Source organism: Myotis nattereri (genome assembly GCF_964212035.1).
Source record: "Myotis nattereri genome assembly, chromosome: 14".
NCBI classification, from domain to species: domain Eukaryota; kingdom Metazoa; phylum Chordata; class Mammalia; order Chiroptera; family Vespertilionidae; genus Myotis; species Myotis nattereri.
Window position 1 is genome coordinate 24,103,256 of NC_138089.1, and position 19,059 is coordinate 24,122,314.

The window sequence follows — 19,059 nt, forward strand, 5'->3', positions numbered from 1 at the left end:
CAGAGACCTAACATCCCTGAGGCTCTCCAACCAGAAGAAATAGTAAATAACCCTTTAGACAACACAACAGAGCAAATAGTGCCAGTATTAGCTATGTAATAGGATAAAATTCCTGCCTTGCAGTTGGAGGGGGCGACACATGAAATCAAAATTGAAGGGTCAGACGGCTGGTGGAGGAAAGAAATTCTGAGTGTGTGTAGGCAGGGCCTGTATGTGTCCAGAACAATAAGTGATTTGCCTACAACTGTCTATCAAAATGGCCTGCAGTGCATTAGGGTGGCTGGCATGGGGAGTGGAACAGTCAACTCCCCAAGGATGTGGCCCCACTGGAATCACAGCATCTCTGATTTTGCTATGTAGGAATAGACACAGCCGCAGGCTTCCGGTCAGAGAGCAAAGAACTGAGATGTAGGTGATTTCAAACATGACATAATCACTTGTCTCCTGTTCCAGAACTGATTTGCATTCACCTGGCGCACTCGTCTTACGTCCATCCAAGTAAATAATGTAATTGTCAGCAGACTTAATATCATGTCTGCCTGGAGATACTAAATGAGAAAAAACACAGTATAACTAGATCTTGTGCAAGGATCATCTAGTTTCCTCCATTATCTACAATGTTATACCAGGCATCTGTCAAAGAGTGTGTCCCAGCATATTTGATGTATCTCTTTATGTATGTCATCCATATATTTATTTAAACATCGCTCACTCACCGATAGAAGGGCTAAGCAGACGCTGGGACCTTCTACCCTAGTAAAGACCCTTGTATTTCCTGAGCACCCACATGTACTAGGCACTGAGCCAACTACTTTTCACACACTATTTCCTTTAGTTTTCAGAACAGAAGGTCTCAGTGGTAGTGGTGAAATGAGGTGGGGTTTTATATCAGACACTCTTGTAACAAATTGCTAGGGTTTGGATTTTCGGTCTGTCACTTGAAGTGGCTTCCCAAAGTCACCCACCCACTATCCAAGGCCAACGTTTGAAATCAGTTCTGAAAACAAGGATCTTGTTCTTTTCATTACACTATCCTTCTAGAACAGTGGTTCTCAAACTTCCTCATGCCGCGACCCTTTAATACAGTTCCTCATGTTGTGGTGACCCCCAATTTCATTGTTACAAACCGAACGTAATTAAAGCATCGTGATTAATCACAAAAACAATATGTAATTATATATGTGTTTTCCGATGGTCGTAGGCGACCCCTGTGAAAGGGTCATTCGACCTCCAAAGGGGTCGCGACCCACAAGTTGAGAACCGCTGTTCTAGAAGATGCAAGTCTCTCTCTCCTGGAAAAAAAACCAGCAACAACCGGTATCCACCCCCCCCCCCATCATCATGCTAATCCTTTTATCATCATGTATCCTTTCATAACTAAGGCAAAGTCTTCAGTATGTTGACCCCTGGATAACGGAGAAAGTCCCAATTTGGAACATTCTGTCACGTTCCCAGCCATGTGTCAGCATTTATTTTTCTGAAATATGGTTACTCTAATTAGGAAGCAAGAGGTATTGGTGGTAAAGATAGAAAGCGGTGGCCTAACTGCCAGGAACTTTTCTTTCAATGTAGTCACGTGACTGTTCCAAACACTTGTCAAGTAATAATGCACCCTTCCTCTTTTGACTGCATCAGACAATTTTTTATTTTTATTTCACAAACTGTGGGCTGTCACGAGAATTATGAAACTTCTCCCATCCCACCTGAAGACTGTATAAAGCCTTCTTGTCCCAATTCTCAGCTGTCACTTGGGAACACATATTTAGTTACTTCTTACGAGATAGTCCATGACAGATAAAATAATGGCTGAGTATACTTTCAAACAAAATAGAAGCCAACTTAATGAGATTTTGTTCCCTAAAACAGGCTTTCATTCAGTGGAATCCATAAGGAAGATCATCCTTTTTAAATGTATTAAGATTGCACTTAAAAAAGTGATTTTATGTTATATCCAATAAATAAGCCAGTGATACTAACACCCCTGATTGAGTGGTTGCTACATGCTGGGTACCTTTGTATATATTTTACAACTGTGAGCCTGTTTGATGCTAACAACAACCTTACGGTACTGTTATCTCCACCCTAGAAATGAGTGCCAGCGGCACACTAATAGTAGTTAACAACAACAAAAGACTGAGAGCTTTTCTTAAAACAGTGGTGAATGCCAAGGATATTTATCATACTTGATACTGGCTTCAAGTGTAGATGTTTTTGCTCAACCAGAATTTAATAAGCACATACTTTGTGGAAGCCATTGTGTTCATCATTCAGTCAGTCCTGCTATAAGGTGACATAATGTGTTTTCAAAAATCACCGTGCTGTGCAATATTGTGCAATAAACATAGAAATTACGGGAAAAAATTGGGTTAGGGACACATACTCAGAAACATCATCAGTGACATTTTTAAAAAGGATAGGAACCTAATAAAAATGGTGGCCTGGTTTTATATATGTTAGATGACTAAGAAATATATAAATATCACAATAAATGTGGCATTTTACCTTAAAAAAAAAAAAGCCTGATGTTTGCTCATGGAAGCAGGTGCCAAACATATTGCTGTTTGTGATTCATGGTGGAATTGCCGAAGGGGGGAGCTGGCAGATGCTTGAGGCATGGGTGTGTGTGTGCATTTCATATATTCCCACACAGCTGGGTTCAGCTGGGTGCAGTTGACTGTGTTCAATGGGGAAGAAATCACGTATTTGCAAACATGAACTTTGCGTTATACCCAGATTGTTCCCTAATGCATCATTCTCATTAGGATGACTTTGCATTTTCAAAGCAAATCATGCCTACCATCTTCACAATGCTGTGCCTGAAGCCTGGGCCAACGCAGTCACTTAGCAGTATCTCAATAAAAATGCTGAATGCGCCGAAACTGGTTTGGCTCAGTGGATGGAGCATCGGCCTGCGGACTGAAAGGTCCCAGGTTCGATTCCGGTCAAGGGCATGTACCTGGGTTGCGGGCACATCCCCAGTGGGGGATGTGCAGGAGGCGGCTGATCGATGTTTCTCTCTCATCGATGTTTCTGACTCTCTGTCTCTCTCCCTTCCTCTCTGTAAAAAATCAATAAAATATATTTTAAAAAAATGCTGAATGGATAAGTGGATGAATGCATAAATAGTGGAAAAGTATGGTATGTCTCACATAGCCTGTCTGAAAATACAACTAAGAGGGAATGGACAGCAGGTGGTCATGAGTTAGTTAACTCTTATATTAATGATTTGACCCCACCAAATAGTCCCAGAATTTTGCTAATTTTATATATTTAACGGTGTTAATTCATTAATATAAATATATTGTTGGTTAATTTCTTATAGTACATACTTTTTATTAAGGATAACATTAGAAATTATGAGACTTTTTTGATGAACCTAAAAAATCTAAAACTGGATTTTTTCCTAATAGTTCTAGTTTTATATTTATCTATAGGCCTTGTAAATTTTATTCTTTGGACAACAGTGAGAATACTCTATTTTGCAAAGTTTAAAACTTGACATTATTACAACTATTACCAGCATGACTTGAAATCTCTCAAAATAATATTCAAGTATAAACTGATTGTGAAACTTACCCAGAAGAATTGGCAAATTTCAACATTTGTTCATGAGCACTATCTAACAAGTGTTCAAATTCTTTAGTATCTTCGAAATTGAGAATTAGACAGGGAAAACTCAACTACACCTACTTACAAAGCAACACTGGGATCTCATATGAATTCACATTATATCTGACCATGAACTTTTAGGCCAAGATGAGAAAATGCATGGAGCCAATTCAAGTGGGCTCTGCCTGGCACTGAATTAAGTACACACCTGTCTATGTACTCTAACAGTCTATGTGCTGCTACATTTTAGTCAGACAGGTGTGAATAGGTGTGGTGTTTTAGACATTACAACCTAGTTAATCAGTAAGACATATGTAAAAAGTTAAAAATATATAAAAGTAGGTACAGAAGAAGCCTTATCTTGAGACCTACACCCCCATCTAATATAATAATAGAGGAATATGTAAATTAGCCAGGACGCCGTAACGTCACGACTGATCTACAACTAGCGGAGAGCTACAGGAGGGCAGGACAGCGAGCGGAGAGCTACAGGAGGGCAGGGCAGCGAGCAGAGAGCTACAGGAGGGCAGGGCAGCGAGCAGAGAGCTACAGGAGGGCAGGGCGGCGAGCTGTGAGTGGCGGAGAGCTACCAGTGGCAGTGGGCAGGGTGGCCAGCTGAGGCAAGCAGCAGCGAGCTACTCGTGCATGGATTCGTGCGCAGGGATACTAGTAATCTAATATATAAATATCAGCCAGGAAGTAAATATTAGCAGCTGACATTTCATGGGTACTTATTTCCGAGGCATTCTGCTAACCACTCTTCATATATTAATTGTATCTTCAAAACCCCCATAAAGTAGGAACTATTATTATCTTCATTTTATAAATAAGGAAATTGAGAGACAAAGAAAATATTTGCATGCATTCCATGCATCAGACTTTAGGAAAACTACTGTTCAAGAATGTTATGCAAAGCTCTTGGCTGTCTGGACTCCAAATCCCTTGCTTCAATGCTTGCTAGTTGCATAAACTGGATTATGCATGATGAATGTTAGGAAAACCACATTCAACCAAGCAGTAGAAGCTAGATCTGGAACATTTGGGTTGATAAAATTAAGGTTTAATTAGCAAAACACACAGAAATTACAAGGCACCTGGCATCCCTCCACAAGGCTAGGCCACTGGGGACTGACCACGGTGGGGAAGACTTTCCTCCATGGACACCAATGCCTTCACATCTCTAAAGAAATAGTAATGAAGATTAAATAAAAGGATGTGAAGTACCCAAGATGAATAGAGTTAAGCATTTTGCAGTAAGCATCAGATCAGCTGAGACTAAAAATAAATGTGTTGCAACTTGCTAAAGGAATGTACTAAAGTTGACGCTGGGCTGAACACTCAGAGCTTAACAGTGAGCCTCCCAATTAATAGCAAAGAAACAGTGACTTAGTTTCCCTCCTGGGGCTTAATGGGGGTGGATCCCTGTGGATCAATACCTCTGAGATCCCTGTAGACAGAAGCCTTCTAATTTTTCTGCTTATTTTACAGTATTTTCATAGTACAGCAGGCCCTCAAATAATAGCATTTCACTCAATGTTGTTTTGTTATAACATTGATGAGATGCCATAGGAACTTAACTCAAGTGTATATCAATTAGACTATGGTAAAATTGGTTTCCTTTTATTTCATTTTGCTTAGTCGCAAAACCCATTGGCAACCCATTGAGGACTGGCTGTACTTACTATCTGCTAGGTTCTATTTTAAGATCAGAAAGGTCCAGGCAGCCAGTAGGTGACATGGAAATTCTGCAGTATATTTAGAGAAAGGCTGTTTGACCACTCAGTCATAGGTAGGAAAAGGTGTCTATCATGCAAACACATGAGCTCATTCATCATGTATTTATTAAGTGCCTACTGTTTGCCATCACTGCAGATACAAATTGCACCATGGACACAGGCCTAGAGCTATTGGCCTAGTTGGGGAGACAGATGGTCAAGTTATCAGGGTAGTGGGAGTATTAATTACAAATGGGAACCAATGATGTAAAGAAAACAGATTATTGAGGGCATGGGAGTTAAGGAGCTGGCCTACCTGGAGGCAGCCTGGATTGATGCTCTAAGCAACAGAGGAGGAACGTTCCTAACAGATGAAAACAAGAATAAAGTAAAACTGCGTTTGTGCATGCATGCAGGGTCTGTGGTTGAGTGCGCATAGCATCTTCAGGACCTGAAGGAGTGCACCTTCAGATGGTGCCCTGGAGAGGAAGGTGGGGATAGTGGTGAAAAATTGGTCAGTAAAGTAGACAGGGGGCAGATGACTCGTGGCCTTGTAGAATCCATTAAAGATGGGGATTTGCCCTGGCTGGTGTGGTTCAATGGATAGAGTGTTGGCCTGGGGCCTGAAGGGTCCAGGGTTCAATTCCTGTCAAAGGCACATGCTTGGGTTGCAGGCTCCATCCCCAGTAGGGGGCGGGCAGGAGGCATTCGATCCATGATTCCCTCCCATCATGGATGTTTCTATCTCTCTCTTCCTTTCCTTTCTTCTCTGAAATCAATAAAAATATATATATTTTTTAAAAAGATGGGGATTTTATCCTCAGATCGATGCAAAGGCAAAGTTGCGGGAAATCATGACCAATATGTTCTCAAGGAACTAGGCTTTGAAGACTATGGTAGCTAGTCACTTTTATTTAAACAAAATTTTAATTGATTTATCTGCCTACCTATCTTTTTATATATATCTAGCCTATTGCGGTATGATTGACAAATTAAAGGTGTTTATTTTTATCTAGCCTATTGAGGTATGATTGACAAATTAAATATGTATATATTTAGGTTATAGAACATGATATTTAAGGTATGCAACATGATGACTTAAGCTCCATTGAAAAATAATTACCACAATCCAGCTAATTAACACATCCATCACCTCACATTTCATGTAGCTTTGACAAGTCTTGTAAGATACAAATATCCCTAAATGTATTGTGGGGGCACTTCTAGGTCATGGCAGGGCGCTTTATAAACACAATTGGACCAAGGCATCTACAGTTTTTCCTTCGCTGATCTGACAGTTTCCTACACCCGTCCACCTTCATCTTTTTGAATGGAGGCCAGACAAGTATTGAACACATCAAACAGCGAGTGGGTGGTTGCTCGATTGAATTCCCCAGGAAGCAGAAGGAGACAGGGCAGCTCTGGTCACTATCCAAACCACAAATAACAGTGTCAGAAGGAGATCTTGCAGCCTATTAGCAATTGGTCAGTGTAAAGACACTGGACAAGACAACATAACTAGATCTTGGTCCCCTGCCTTCGGTATTTTTAAAATCAGAATGAAGCAAGAAGGGCTTACTCTCTAGGGAAACTCAGTCACTACTTTGTAGGCATGGTGAAGGTGAACCCCTTTGAAAAAGGGGTTCATATAGTTCATATAGTTATATATGCCCAAAGTGCATGTATTGATATGTATTGACATAAGGACTTTGTAAACAAGGCCCCAGAGCAGGGGTCCTCAAACTTTTTAAACATGGAGCCTCAGACCATTGGAGGGCCGGACTATAGTTTAAAAAAAACAAAAAACTATGAACAAATTCCTATGCACACTGCACATGTCTTATTTTGAAGTAAAAAAACAAAACGGGAACAAATACAATATTTGTATTTGCATGTGGCCCGCGGGCCGTAGTTTGAGGACCCCTGCCCCAGAGTCTCTGTGTATCAACAGGTCATGTAGAGTTAATCATGTTGTGTAGATATGGGGGATAAAAACCAATTCCCTTACACAAGGTTTTACAGATTTCCACGATCTGCCCATCTTCATATTCAATTGCCATTTTGATTAAAAGTACTTCGAATCTGATGCTGGATCTACTCCGAAATTCTATGTAGGAGACTTCTCCAGGGCAAGCACGCACATGGATTCTCCCAAACATTCAAACAATAAAAATTCAAATAAAAATATGCATAAACTCTCCAATAAATGTTCAGAGTCATCCTGTCTTGCTTTTTTTTTTTTTAATCAGAAACCCTTGGAGATTGCTATGCTATCTCTCCTCGCCATAGTCATTCTTGACATCACGTTAAGTGTTAAGACTCCCTCTGCAGTCATTTTATTTGTAATAGTGTCTTGTGTGTTGTGTCTCCTAGCTCTACATACAAACCACCACGCTTACAATCTCCATGAACCTAAGTGCGTCAGTGGCGCTGGGGATGCTATACATGCCGAAAGTGTACATCATCATTTTCCACCCTGAACTCAATGTCCAGAAACGGAAGCGAAGCTTCAAGGCAGTAGTCACAGCAGCCACCATGTCATCACGGCTGTCACACAAACCCAGTGACAGGCCCAACGGTGAGGCAAAGACAGAACTCTGTGAGAACGTAGATCCAAACAGTAAGTACCTCTTCCTTCCTTGCATCTGCCTGTGCTGCATCCGGAAGCTCTCGGGAGTGTGGTGTGTGCTTGCCTTTCTCGGAAGAAACGCTGGAACCGTGCTTGTCTTAGTGACTTGGGTTGCCTTGAGGAATGCTAACATTTTCTCCTCAGAGTCCTGCCTTATTCTCCACACCCTTTTCTTTCTCTCACCTTGTTGGGGGCACGGCTCACAAGTGGGAAACCTCCTCTGCCCCTTGCTTCTTGTCCTCTGGTCCCAACCCTTCCCAACAAACACCCGTGTTGCACCTTTCCTGTTAGGGGAACAACTTCCTGTTTAGGAAAATGTTTAACACCAGATTGATCTCTAGCCGTAGGAATGACATTAGACTATTTAAGAATTTTAGAAACATAACTTCTTTCCACTGGAACAGGAATGAGGAGAAAGCTATGATTCTTTACTAAGCAAGCCCTCTAGACACACAAACATTGGAAAGCTTTCATCCAAGTATGTAGGCCCGGACTCCACAAGGGAATGGCATCCCCATGTGGGAAAGACATCTACCACATCACCACAGGAGAGCTCCATTCACTGAAAACTAAATATCATGAGTGGCAGCAAGGATTAAATGTCAGATTTGATATGCCACATGACATATCTGTAACCTCTGGGTAGCCTTTGTTCACCCCTGAAAATAAACCTAAACAAGGTAGGCATAAAAAAAATATCCAGAGGTTAAATGCATAGAATTCCCAATTGCTAATTTTACAATACTGGTGTTATAGTGAATTTCAAATTAAAAAGGAGACTTCTAGAATTTGTTTTCTAGAAATATTTTGATCAGTTTCATATAGAATGAAGTAGAAACAAGTGTTCATGATACTTTCTGTTTTTAAAATGGAGGGGGATTCAGGTTGTGAATTCAGTCACTCGAGACATACTATTTTTCAGTTATGAGCTGATTTTGTTGTAGCCAAAGCCTTATTGCCAAGCAAAAAGAATTCCTAGTTTAAATACTATGAAGCAATCCTTTATGTCTGCAGCAAGAGAGAGATCTTTAAAAGCCAGGAGGCAGTGGAGTGTGATCCTGACAGATACTGTCAAGAGATCCATGATCTGACACATCTCCATTTCTAAATGGTTGGTTGGGTGAATATTGTACAACACTTTAAGAATTCATAGAGAAGATAGCAAAGGCTCAGTAATAACATGGTGGACCTCCCTTTGACTTTTCAATAGAAGAGTTTCTGGGACAAGGGAAGAGGAAGGAGACACATCACCCTGAGAGAAGGGAGAACCAGAATGGGCAGAATGAACAGGCTCTGACCTTGAGGTTCCAGAGCAAATGGTCAGTGGAGAGAAGTGGATGGCGGATCGCAGTGGTATTCAATGTGATGTAGCAAGAGGCTTCAGGCTGAGATGGACCTGGGTTCAAATCCAAGCCACTCACTTACTGGCTGTGTGACTTTGAGAATCACTGAGCTTTCTTAAAGCTTAATATCTATGTCATAACTGTCATGAAATATCATGCATCTGGAAAATAGTTGAGCAAATAAGTGTTAATTTTCTTCCATTCCTGAAAGACAAAAATCTTTGCCTGAAAGTATATTTCAGCGTGTGTTATTATGTAGATATGCTGGTGCAGTTAAAGGCTAACTGTACACCAGGAAGTAGATAAAACTAATTTACGAAAAGAAATATTTCCATGAACATACCTATGCATCTATTTATATGTATATTTGTATTAATAAATATAGCTGCGTATTTATACCTCTATAGAGTTTTATTCTAGAACCCCTTGTCAATTTGCATTTCACAAGACCCTTATCCTGGAGACATCCCAATAACAGATTTACATTTATATCTGTACACACACACATCAAGATATGCCTAAAATCAATAAGCAGAAAATATAGTCAAAACTCTAAATGTATTGAAAAAAATGACCAAAATAGAAGTTTTTAATTTGGACAATTAATTCAGTACTATGCTACTTAAAAATAATTAGCTTGAAACAACGTTACTACTGTTGTTAACTTTTAATGATTAGGTTCTATCCCTATTGAAGCTGTTTGGGGTATGATAATGCTAATACTAACCACACTACTAATATTACTACTACTAATAATAATACATCAATTGTCCTTTGAAATGGTCATTATGCATAATGTCGTTTATGGACTATCTTTCTCCTCCCAATAACTGTGGAATGGGGTTATGATTCTCATTTACTGAAGAAACCTACGCTTAGCAAGATTAAGGGACATAACCAAAGTCACACATCTAATTAGCAGCACAGGGGGGACTGAACCCAGGTCTGACTCCCAAATCCATGCTTGTTTCTCTTTGCTGCTGTTTCTTGGGAGGTGAGTAGCATGTTGTAATTCCAGCACAGTACTTACGCTTTTGGCTTCCACAGTTGGTAATACTTGCATATAAAGAATATAATGATATATTGTGGAAGACTCTGTAGTTAAATGTGCTGTGAAATGTATTATTGCTTGAAGTGTTATCTATAAAGACAGGATTAACGTGCGCTCAAAGAAGGCTGCCCGGGTAGAGGCCACATCCTACTAACTCAAAACCCAAATATCTTATTAGCTGTATCAGTCACAGTAAGTATTCCATTTGGAATACATTGGGTGCCTCTCCCTTGAAAAGGCTTTATTGACTCTTGTCATTATGGTTGTTTTGGTGCCTACACAAAGATAAATCAAATAGAGCCTTTATCTCGTAATCAGTCCAAAAGATTTTGAAAAATTGATTTAGTTCTTTTGGACTTGTCTGTCTAGACCAGCGGTTCTCAGCCTGTGGGTCGCGACCCCTTTGGGGGTTGAACGACCCTTTCACAGGGGTCGCCTAAGACCATCGGAAAACACATATATAATTACATATTGTTTTTGTGATTAATCACTATGCTTTAATTATGTTCAATTTGTAACAATGAAAATACATCTTGCATATCAGATATTTACATTACGATTCATAACAGTAGCAAAATTACGGTTATGAAGTAGCAACGAAAATAATTTTATGGTTGGGGGTCACCACAACATGAGGAACTGTATTAAAGGGTCGCGGCATTAGGAAGGTTGAGAACCACTGGTCTAGACACTCCCTAAACACCATAAAGAACTTGACTAGATATTTGCTGAACCATGGGAGGAAATTCATGTACCTCCAAACATTGGGGTTTCTGAAGGCCCAGCTCTCAAAGGTCTCAAAGAGGAATTTAAAGACATTAACCAGATAAAATTTGCCCAACAGAACTGTGTGTGGTGGTGGAAATGTCCTAGCCACCTGTGGCTATTCAGCACTTGAAATGTGGCCACAAAATGAGGAATGACACGTTTAACTTTGCTCCATTTTAAAGAGTTTAAATTTAAATAGCCATCTGTGGCTATGGCTACCATATCGGACAACACAGCTCTAGAAATTCTCTCTCTTAACAGGCTGAGATTTCATTCTAGGACACTCGGTTTGAGCCCAGATTGGAAATACCTCCCCAAGTTTCCGCAGTAATGATGATCTGAAGCAAAGTTCACTTAAAGAAATGAAACATTTGACCTGAGACCAAAGTGCAAACAAATAGTTATTTTAAATGATCCATAAGGGATCACTGATAAGGAAACAGTGGTTTCACAGGGAACAATTACACTCGGACACCCAGCCCTGAGCAATGCAGAAATGTACACGCGAAGGGAGAGCGGTAGTGAAAAATTCAATTCATGAAACAGACAACTAGACTATTCTGGTGCGAGGGAACATTATTACTACATTTCACTAAATGCCAAACACAGCTCTGGTAATCTCAAGTTTCTGAGCTCTGGTAACAGAGACAAAGAAAGTATTTCCTGAAATTAAGCTGTCTGGTTAGAAGAAAACAAAAGCACAGGCCGGGCACTTGGAGAAGGAATGTGTCTTTCCAAAGGGGGAATTCTGCACACGATTCTCTGAGGGAGGGAATCGGAGAAGAAGTCCAGTTTCCAGCATGCGCAACAAAGCGAAGAATGAAACAGAAATCTCCCCTTCCTCATTGTTGTTCTGAACACAGTCTCAACGTGTTTCGACCCTCAGTGTTTCCATTTCCAGCAGCTCTGCTCCATCCCTGCCGCCGCCACCTGCTGCATGTGCGCTTCTGCCCATCCAACGCCACTGCAGCTACCTGTCCACATAAAACCCAATCCGCTGGCTCACCGGGAGCAGACATCAAAACTGCCCTGGCACAGCCTGACTCTTCCCCAGGAGGTTCCGTTTTCCTCTTAGGTTACTTCTTCCGTTAACATGCCACTGTTTGAGAGATAAACTTCTCTCTGGATGGAATACACAAAGAGCATCTGCTCACTGGGAGCATTAGATATTGGGATGCTGGCTGGTTTCCGCACTGACTGCAGAACAGCAGGGGGGAGAGGGGTGTAGCTCAGCGACTTCCTGAATTTTTATTTATGCAAACAAGATTTCTGTTGCTAGAGGATCAGAAGAGCCTGACCTAATTTGCAAAGCTTTAGACCTGGCTGCCATGATGCCTTCTCCCCATCCCTGACCAAGAATCAGGGCACCTCAAGCTCTGGTGCTGGCTTCTGCATTCTGAATTTGCCATGTGGCCGGGCACCTTTTTATTTCTAACCTGGCAGATGTATGTTCATGGCAAATTGATTGTGCTTGGGACTTGGCTTATCGATGGCCACCAGGACCCTTGGCTAGTTGGATGGTAATAGTAACTGAGGCAGCGTGAGTTTATTGAGATGAGTGGGTAAGACCTGCTGCCTCCTCACCTAGATGGGTCAGAACCAGATGTGACTTACCCTCTGGTCAGATACTCCCCTAGTAAAGGTAGTGAGAAGGAGCCCTAAGCTACTTTTGTGCCAACCTAGCATCTTTTCTAGGCTATTACCCCCAGGCCGTGCAGAAAAACTCCTGGGCTGTTCAGAGTTAGCTTACTCTGGGGGCTCAGTGGTAACTTGAGATGTCAGGCAGGTGGACACTCCCTTCCTGGATGTGGGGGTACTTGACACTGAGTACTTGACACTGAGTACTTGACTGAGTACTTGACACTGAGATACAGGTTTGAATATACACCATGTACAAGACTAGTTTAAACCAATGAGCATATTGTATGGTGAAGCACATTTAGTTTTATTTTTGAAGCACATTTTAGAAGAATAATTTTCACCTAAAATAGAAAATTTATAGGAAGATATATTGCATATAACTGTATTCTTTTTTAAAAAATATATTTTTTATTGATTTTGGAGAGGTAGAGAGATAGAATACATCAGTGATGAGAGAGAATCATTGATTGGCTGCCTCCTGCATGCCCACCACTGGGGATCAAGCCCACAACCCTGGCATGTGTTCTTGACTGGAATCAAACCCAGACCCTTCCGTCCACAGGCAGACGCTCTATCCACTGAGCCAAACCAGCTAGGGCTCACTTTGTATTCCGGTGTTGTTTTTCTTTACTACCACTTTTGTATGTATGGTCAGAAAATATATAAATAATTTGTGCTATTCTCAAAGAAGGCAATTATTACATAAAATAGTTGAACTGTCAATACAAGGAGATAGTTGATTTAAAAATGTACACAGAAAACACCTGCTGTAAAATGGATATGCACATCTAAGCCTACACAACTAACCATGTCTAGAAAATTCTGGAACACGTGCCTGTGCTGTGTAAATTTGTTAAGGTTTTGTTTTGTTTATGTGCTGCTTCCTCATTCGTTAGAGCCCTAGCATTCTCAACACTGTGTTCTTGGCTTCATCTCCTGGACTAGCCACGCAGGCTGGTCAGCGTGCCTGGAATAGGCTGGGGACAAAAGGGATGGCGACAGGAAGAAAACAACTCTGACCAGACAGATAAATTTGGGGGGGGGGGGCTGGTTCTCTCAACTGCTCCACCTCAAGCAAGTCAAGCCAAACTGCCTTAAACCAAGAGGCACCAGTACTCCCATGTTCAGAGGTACCTGAATTGTGGTGAACTGGTCTACCAAAGGCTACTGACCCCACTGAAAGAGTGGCCATGATGTCTATGGTCTCTATTGCAGCCTCTTCCTCAAAAGAAAAAAACAAAAGAATGAGAAGGAGTATTGTTTGAGCATTTATTTTATACATACCTATATATTTACTTTTCCTGTAGACTGTACACCACCAGTAAGAAAGAGTGTACAAAAGTCTGTTACTTGGTACACTATCCCACCAACAGTATAGCTTTTGCCTGCTTTCCAAAAGGTAAGACAAATCCATTTTTTATTTATTTGTGTGTTCTTGTCTTTACTGAGAATTAGAAATGTTTCCATGAAAATTGTGCATGATTGCCTGTACATCTATGTATGTGAAGAGACGTGTTTTCAAGGATGATCTGTTAACTAAGTTTGGTAGAAGGAGCTGCAATAAGCCACATGCTGGTGTGTTTTCTGGAGAACATCTGTATGAGCATGTATGCATAGGTCTCTCCTGAAAAGGTAGCCAACTATGGCAGAATTAGCACTGGTCATTCTGATACATACTCTACTTTACAACTACCAATGGTGGGAGATTATTTTTAAAATGTATTTTTCACAGTCTAGTTTTAGAAGGCAATTTTGAAAACTTACAGGGAGAGAGGGGTGATATTTTACAAGCCTAGTAAAACTGTTTGTTCTGGTTTATTTTTATTAAATACATTCAAAGAATATATCTTTCTAGAGATGTATTCATTCAAAAAAACAATGAATGTCCCTACCACCTTAAATCCCAAATGGTCTTGGTTTGTTCTTTGCAGCAAAAAATAAATAAATAAATAAAAAATGAAAAGGGGTTTGCTGGCTGAGCTTGATAATGTGTTGAAGATGATTTGTGGCTCCTAGTTCTGCCTCGGAGAAACACTGAACCAACTTCAGTCATTTCACAGAGCTTGGAGAGGTCCAATAAAAGAGCACAAGACTCTAAAAATGCATTTCAACGTTAGCCAGACCCAAGAATCACCAATAAATATCAAGGGTATTCAAACTAATAGCTTTAAAAACACAGCAAATAGTGTAATGTGTGAATTGGACATGGGACCAACTGCCATAAGAATACTAACTGATTCACCATTGGTGGTTACATATCACTATGGAAGAATATTAGTGGTCGTATTATTACCTCCCTCCTTCAGCCTAGGGGATATTGTGACATAGTGGAAAACAACACTTGCAAGTCCAGCTGGAGGCAGGGTATTCCAAACGGACGGAACATAAACAGTAGAAGACATGGAGTAAAGTTATTAAAAGCATGTGGTGGCTTTGAATAAAAGGGTTTCTTTTGATTTCCTCTAAACCTCCTATTATGCTTATAAAATAGAGAGACCTATCTCTAGAGGGATCCTGGGAGGTAGAGAGAAAGAGAGAGAGAGAGAGAGAGAGAGAGAGAGAGAGAGAGAGAGAGAGAGGGAGAGAGATGTCATACCATGGGAAAGGGAAATATTGGTTCAGGATGTGGCTAGTCTCTCTTTTCTACGTGGCTAATGTGGAACTTTTATCAGATCATTGCTATGTTTCTTCCATCTTTGTTCCTGTAATGGTATACTAAGTACAAACAATATCTTGCTCTTTTGAATCCATTTAGCACTCTAAGACAAGAGTACTTCCAAAGAGTAATTACATTTTCTGTTGATTTTAGATGGATGCGAGCGACTCAGACTTTAATTTCAGACGTATTGTTCACAGGGTTCTTTCCTTTCTCCATATCAACACAATCTGTCCTAGTTTTTAAATAGGGCATTCTCTTCTCCCAGTGACTGTATAACTGTATTCCAGTGAGATTTCAAGTTTTTGCAGTACAAATGCTTGTCAAAACCCTGCAGCTCATCACTTAAATAGTCCTTTTCCAGGAGACTGCCTCAGAATAAATGAGAAGGAATTTTCCCTGGGTAAAAATGGTAGATTTAATCTCAATCCATTAAAAATTCTCGCTAGCTCCATTCTAAGTTGATGCCTTTTGGTTGAAAGGATGCAAGATGAAAGTGGTCCCCAGTCAATCTTTCAGTAAAAAATATATATTTTTAGGATGTGCTATTTAGAAGTAAACTTTTCACTAGAATTGTCTTGTTTCAAGGATCTTGAATAGGTGTTCCCTTTCCTGCCCATTTAGAGGTGGCTTTACAAATTAATGATAAACATGAACATAGCTACTTAAAAAAGATGGGGAGTGGAAGCTAATCAAAGTTTTAAGTTTGTTCCAAGAAGGGAGGGTACCACCTTGTATGGGTTACAGTCAGTCCGGAAAGCTCGGCGCACCATGAAAGAAGCTTCAGGTTATGTGTTCAAATCCGTTTCTAGGCGGTTGTTTTCAGGGAGACAACACAGGCAAGAAAAACCTAGAGGTTCAAAGTGAACTTTCCATACGACTGTGTTAGTAAGACTTCTGTTTCGGCCCTAACGTGCCAGCAAAGGCGCCCTCTACAGAGCAAACCCACACCTGCTTGCTGGGGTTGGCAAGAAGCAGGTTCAGACTGAGACAGAGCAGAACCCCACGCGGCTGGAAAACGCACCCCATACACTGCACCCGCCTCCGACACGCACTCTGGGCCTGGCAGCAGTGGGAGCAGCACTGCCTGCATCTTTTGTCTGAATGTTTTTCTACATTTGAAAACTCTGCAGAGTGTTATCAATCTAGTGGCATTTATTTTAAAATGCAATTAAAGAAAAAAAAGCCCAATTAATCTGGCTTCATCACCAGGTCAGGAAACTGACTGTTTTGTTAGGAAGTAAATTTTCAAACCGGAGGATGGTCTTCTGATTTTTAAAACTTTGTTTAATTCAGCAAATATGGACATTTATAAGCCCTGAGTATTTTTTTACAAGGTATGTTCTTCCATGCAAGTACACTGGTTATACTAGTGTTGGCATTTCATTCATTTATTAAATGGATTATAAAACATTAATACTCTCTCATTTTCTATAATTACTCTAAGGGGTTCATTTCACATTTCTACAGTTTGGGAACTGGACATCCAACTTTTCTATTATGTGGAGACTCTCTCTCCTCCTTAACATTCACTGTGATGTTTCTGAGTTAACTGGAGACTCCCTCAATTTAAAATCCATTCTGAAACTCTGTAAGTGAAGCATAGCAAAGAATATATGTCACCTGACCTTTGACATGAAATCACCTTAGAAATAAATGCAGCTATAAATCTTTTCGGCATATCTTTCTGCCTAAGAGCTCTGTGAAATGCCATCATTTCTCTCATTGGGGTTTACAATCTCAGCAGCCTCAAAAACCAATTAATATTTGCCATCTCTGTTCTTCCACTTCAGCTGAACTTAAAGAATAGGATGAAAGTGCACGTGGCCAGGATTCCTACTAGTTTGTAACATAAAAGAAACACACACACACACACACACACCATATCCCAAAGGCACAAAAACTGTGTCAAGTTGTTTTTGTTTCTTTGGTTGGTTTTTTTGGGTGGAAGAGTTTTATTTACTATAAACCATTATGATGAATAACTGGATGGAAAAGAATATAAAATGAACGTAAACATAAAAGGCAAGATGAACTTGAAAAAAAAATACAAGAACATTATTGCTACTCATTCTCACTGGGAGATACATGATGTCAATGACCAAGTTACTTTTAAAAAAGGGGCCCATAGGTTAGGTTATAGTAAATGCAGTCTCATTTTTACAGTCCCATTTATTTCCTCAGGGTAGCGAAAGGTAAGGACAATTTTTAGCAAAACTAATAATGCTTAAGGAACAACTCCTTCCTGTTCAAACTCTTTGTGTCAAGTTTTACATGTGAGCATGTCACAGCGCCACCTGGCCAGGATTAACTGTAAGAATAATCTTAAATTGGGTCAAAGAAACATTTGCTGAGCACTGTTCCTCTGGGTCAGCCCTGAACTGACTAGGAACTGGGGACAGAAGTGGACGGTACCCTCAGGTAGCCCCGATCTGATGGAAGACTTCAAGGTAAGCAGTTATAATTCAGAATGACAGGGGCCCTTAGAAGAGGTCTACGCGAGTGAGGCTGAGCTATGTGAGCAGAGCATCACCAGGAGGTGTGGTTGGAGCTGGTCTTAAAAGAAGAAGGACTCCAGGCAGCCGCAAAGAAAGAGCACTCAACACAGGACACAAATTTGCAGAAAGAACCTGGAGAACAAAAGAATATGGCGCCCCAGGCCTAGAAAGCAGTCTGTGAGGCTGAGGCAGTAGGTGCTCAGGCAGACAGTTCAAGGCATCTCACAGGGGAAGCAGCCTGGGCATAGTGGGACCCCATCATCTTTAGCACGGGGCCTGGCAAATCTTAGAAAATGAGCTCGGAACGGAGTACGGAACCTTACATACCACAGGCTCCTAGCCTTACCTTGGACGTAGTACATACCCAGTAAATATCTAAGAGTGGGCATTTATTAAGAAGGAGAAAATGCTAAGTCTACAGCTTCAGCAAGTAGAATCGTGTTCTCCCAGATCAGACCCCTAAGGTCACACACGCTGCCTTGGGAAGGCAGCACGTAGCCCTGATGTCACAAGTGCCATCCCTGTGCTGTTGCCTTTATGTGCGACTTTCAACCAGCCAGGCAGGGCTGCATCTGCAGGTGTGGAATTGATGTACCTTTGATGAGTGAACCCCACGTATAAAACCAATCAAGTGTTATTTCTATTTCTTTCCTGTTATGGACCATGGACATCTACACCATTTTTCTTTCAAAGGGCACCTGGACTTCAAATTTACCAGTAGAATTGGATCCTAAGTACTTGTTTTAAATAGCTATAGCATCTACTAGCATCTACTTTGGTAAAAATATAAACAATCAATAGGTGTTTTTATTTATTATTATTATTAATGCATTTTCTTAGAGACTGGCATTAAAGACAGGTTTTGTCTTGTAGGCCCCAGGCATCATTTGCATTTGTAAAGAAACAGTGTGTGTCCTAAACCAAGGTCAGTTAATCTCTACAATCTTCCTCCTCCCAATTACTGTGAATGAGCATCTTCTCTGGACTCAAGTGATGGTGACTTGTTTCTGCCTCCTAAGGACATGGCTCAGCTTCGAGGATTTGTTTTCCTTTCTTTCTTGTTTTTTTTTTTAATTTATTTTTTATTTTTGGCTGTGCAATGGAACTTGGATGCATTTTAAAATAACTTTCTCTAGGAATCAAAGGTAA

The 19,059-nt window shown here is 40.6% G+C and overlaps 1 protein-coding gene across 3 annotated transcripts in view; it reads left to right on the forward strand.

The window, feature by feature from the left end:
• GRM7 (glutamate metabotropic receptor 7) overlaps positions 1-19,059 on the forward strand; it is a 743,749-nt gene that overhangs the window by 681,018 nt on the left and 43,672 nt on the right. Inside the window, exons 9-12 of one of the 3 annotated variants that reach the window (XR_013996796.1) lie at positions 7,698-7,944; positions 14,064-14,155; positions 18,784-18,835; positions 18,930-19,055. Coding sequence is in view for 1 of the 3 variants with exons in the window: in XM_081106152.1 (XP_080962278.1) it covers positions 7,698-7,944 (247 nt within the window). In the remaining 2 variants the exon portion in view is untranslated. Of the gene's footprint in view, positions 1-7,697; positions 7,945-14,063; positions 14,156-18,783; positions 19,056-19,059 lie in introns of all 3 variants that reach the window. The other 2 variants (XR_013996795.1, XM_081106152.1) reach the window with 2 other exon arrangements.